This window comes from Adiantum capillus-veneris, chromosome 30 (genome assembly GCF_014529385.1).
Source record: "Adiantum capillus-veneris isolate H3 chromosome 30, ASM1452938v2, whole genome shotgun sequence".
NCBI lineage: Eukaryota > Viridiplantae > Streptophyta > Polypodiopsida > Polypodiales > Pteridaceae > Adiantum > Adiantum capillus-veneris.
In genome coordinates, this window is record NC_140960.1 from 73,502,269 (window position 1) to 73,504,138 (window position 1,870).

Genomic DNA, 1,870 nt, shown 5'->3' on the forward strand with positions numbered 1-1,870 from the left:
AGAGTTGTAAATCGCGAGTAGAGTAATTTCATGAAAAAAAGTAAGCTAGGGTACCCAAGATTACTTTGCCTTCCATAGCACCTCCAAGAATTTAACCCACAACATGGGCAATGAGAGGCATGCGCACTTAAACACCCCTCCCCCCCCTCGCGCATGCGCGCACACACACACACAAAAAGGAAAAATCTTAAGGATATTCATATGGATGTCCTTTTGAAAAATTGACCTGATGGTTTAAGTATTGAACGTGTGCCTGTACAGGGAGGTGTACTATTCAACTTATTGAAAGCTTCCTAGAGTTTGTACTACACAGATGTGTACTACTGCACTAGTGCAATGAGTGAAGCCTTGCACCTATCGCCTATGTCGGAACACCATTTATAAGTGACTGAAATCTGGAAGGCGAAGCTTAGCAAGAAGAGAGTCCAGTCTATAAAGAGGCCAAGCAATTAAGATGTCTAGTTGTGGAAATTCAAACTGTAGCTGCGGCTCTTCGTGCTCGTGTGGAAGTGGCTGCAAGTGAGCTCTCTCTCTCTCTCTCTCTCTCTCTCTCTCGTCTTTCTCAATGTTTTTCATACAATGTATAACATCATGAGCTTCTGCTCGAGAGGCACCGCACCGGGCCGGTGGTCCCTTGCCCCCAATCGTACCTAGCTAGGTATGCGGCGCCTCCCTCAGAGAAGCTCATGATGTTGAGGTAAGTCACAATGTGGGAAATATTGTGAGAATTTGTCCAAAACTTCTCTCTCTCTCTCTCTCTCTCTCTCTCTCTCTCTCTCTCTCTGCGCCTTGCCCAAACCCTCGTTGCATGTTTTCTGTAGATGCGGCAAGAGGACCTCTGATATAATGGATGCTTCTATATTCGAGTGCAGCATGCCGAGGACAGAAAGGTATAATTAGACGGGTTTGAACACACAACGTCATTTCTGGTTTCATTGACGATAGCTGGTTTGGTTATTTCTGCTCTACAGATCGATCATGGCATGCACTTGGATCACTGCCGGATTCCAGTATTACCTCGATGGGCCTTCTCCTTTTCCAGCTTAATGAAACACTGCCTTTTCACACCCTTCTACCATTATATTGACCGCCCTCAGCATCGTCCGACGCCTTGTTACTACGTTAGAATAAGCGCAGATTCAAAAATCTGCCTTCTCAATAACCCACGTGGCAACGCTTCGTTTCCTACTTGTACATATATATATATATATATATATATATATGCAAATTGGACATACCAGTAGAAATTTCCAAATTTGCAAGATTTTTGAACTATTTTCTAGTATGTTTTAACGATTTTTTTCGTTTTACCATCGTTGCAACCGGCTAATTTTGATTTTCAGGCTAATCTAAGGCACACCTTTTCCAAACACTGACTAGTGTTTGTTGTACATGGTACGCACTTATTTACAGATCCCAAATTTGGACAGATTCTCCTTATCTCTTAGAGTTCTCAAAATGAAAAGCCAGTTATGTATCCTCTCTCAAAACGAAATGAACGAGAGAGAGAGAGAGAGAGAGAGAGAGAGAGAGAGAGAGAGAGAGAGAGAGAGGAGCTCAACTTGACATAGCCAAATTGGTAGCTAATAGACTTGAACAATTGAGCACAATGCATAGCAAGCAAGGAAGTGTCACTAGGAGTAGAAAGCAAGCTTTTTTTGTTGTTTTCAGAGAGATACCTACAATTTCAAATTACAACTCACACACTTGACTCCTTGACGTGGAGCATCCAACCAGATACAGTAGGCCAGCCCATCATATAGACTTGGGGAACATTCCCTAAGAGGTACATGTCACACGTGCTGTGAAGGGTTGAGCCCAAGACCGTGGACACAAGAGGCTCTTGCTTGATCAATTGAGTGCTAAGCAA

The 1,870-nt window shown here is 43.3% G+C and overlaps 1 protein-coding gene across 1 annotated transcript; it reads left to right on the top strand.

Moving 5' to 3' along the window:
* Positions 1 to 365: 365 nt before the first annotated feature.
* LOC147418205 (uncharacterized) lies at positions 366 to 1,275 on the top strand. The gene is made up of 3 exons (XM_086506999.1): positions 366 to 519; positions 822 to 890; positions 972 to 1,275. Exons 1-3 carry the CDS (start codon positions 455 to 457, stop codon positions 1,045 to 1,047), a joined length of 210 nt encoding a protein of 69 aa, XP_086363125.1. The 5' UTR covers positions 366 to 454; the 3' UTR covers positions 1,048 to 1,275.
* Positions 1,276 to 1,870: the final 595 nt, after the last annotated feature.

Coding starts and splice junctions, on each gene's coding strand:
- LOC147418205 (XM_086506999.1), top strand. CDS start 455: ATGTCTAGTTGTGGAAATTCAAACTGTAGCTGCGGCTCTTCGTGCTCG. Junction 520..821: donor TCGTGTGGAAGTGGCTGCAA/GTGAGCTCTCTC, acceptor TGTTTTCTGTAG/ATGCGGCAAGAGGACCTCTG. Junction 891..971: donor AGCATGCCGAGGACAGAAAG/GTATAATTAGAC, acceptor TCTGCTCTACAG/ATCGATCATGGCATGCACTT.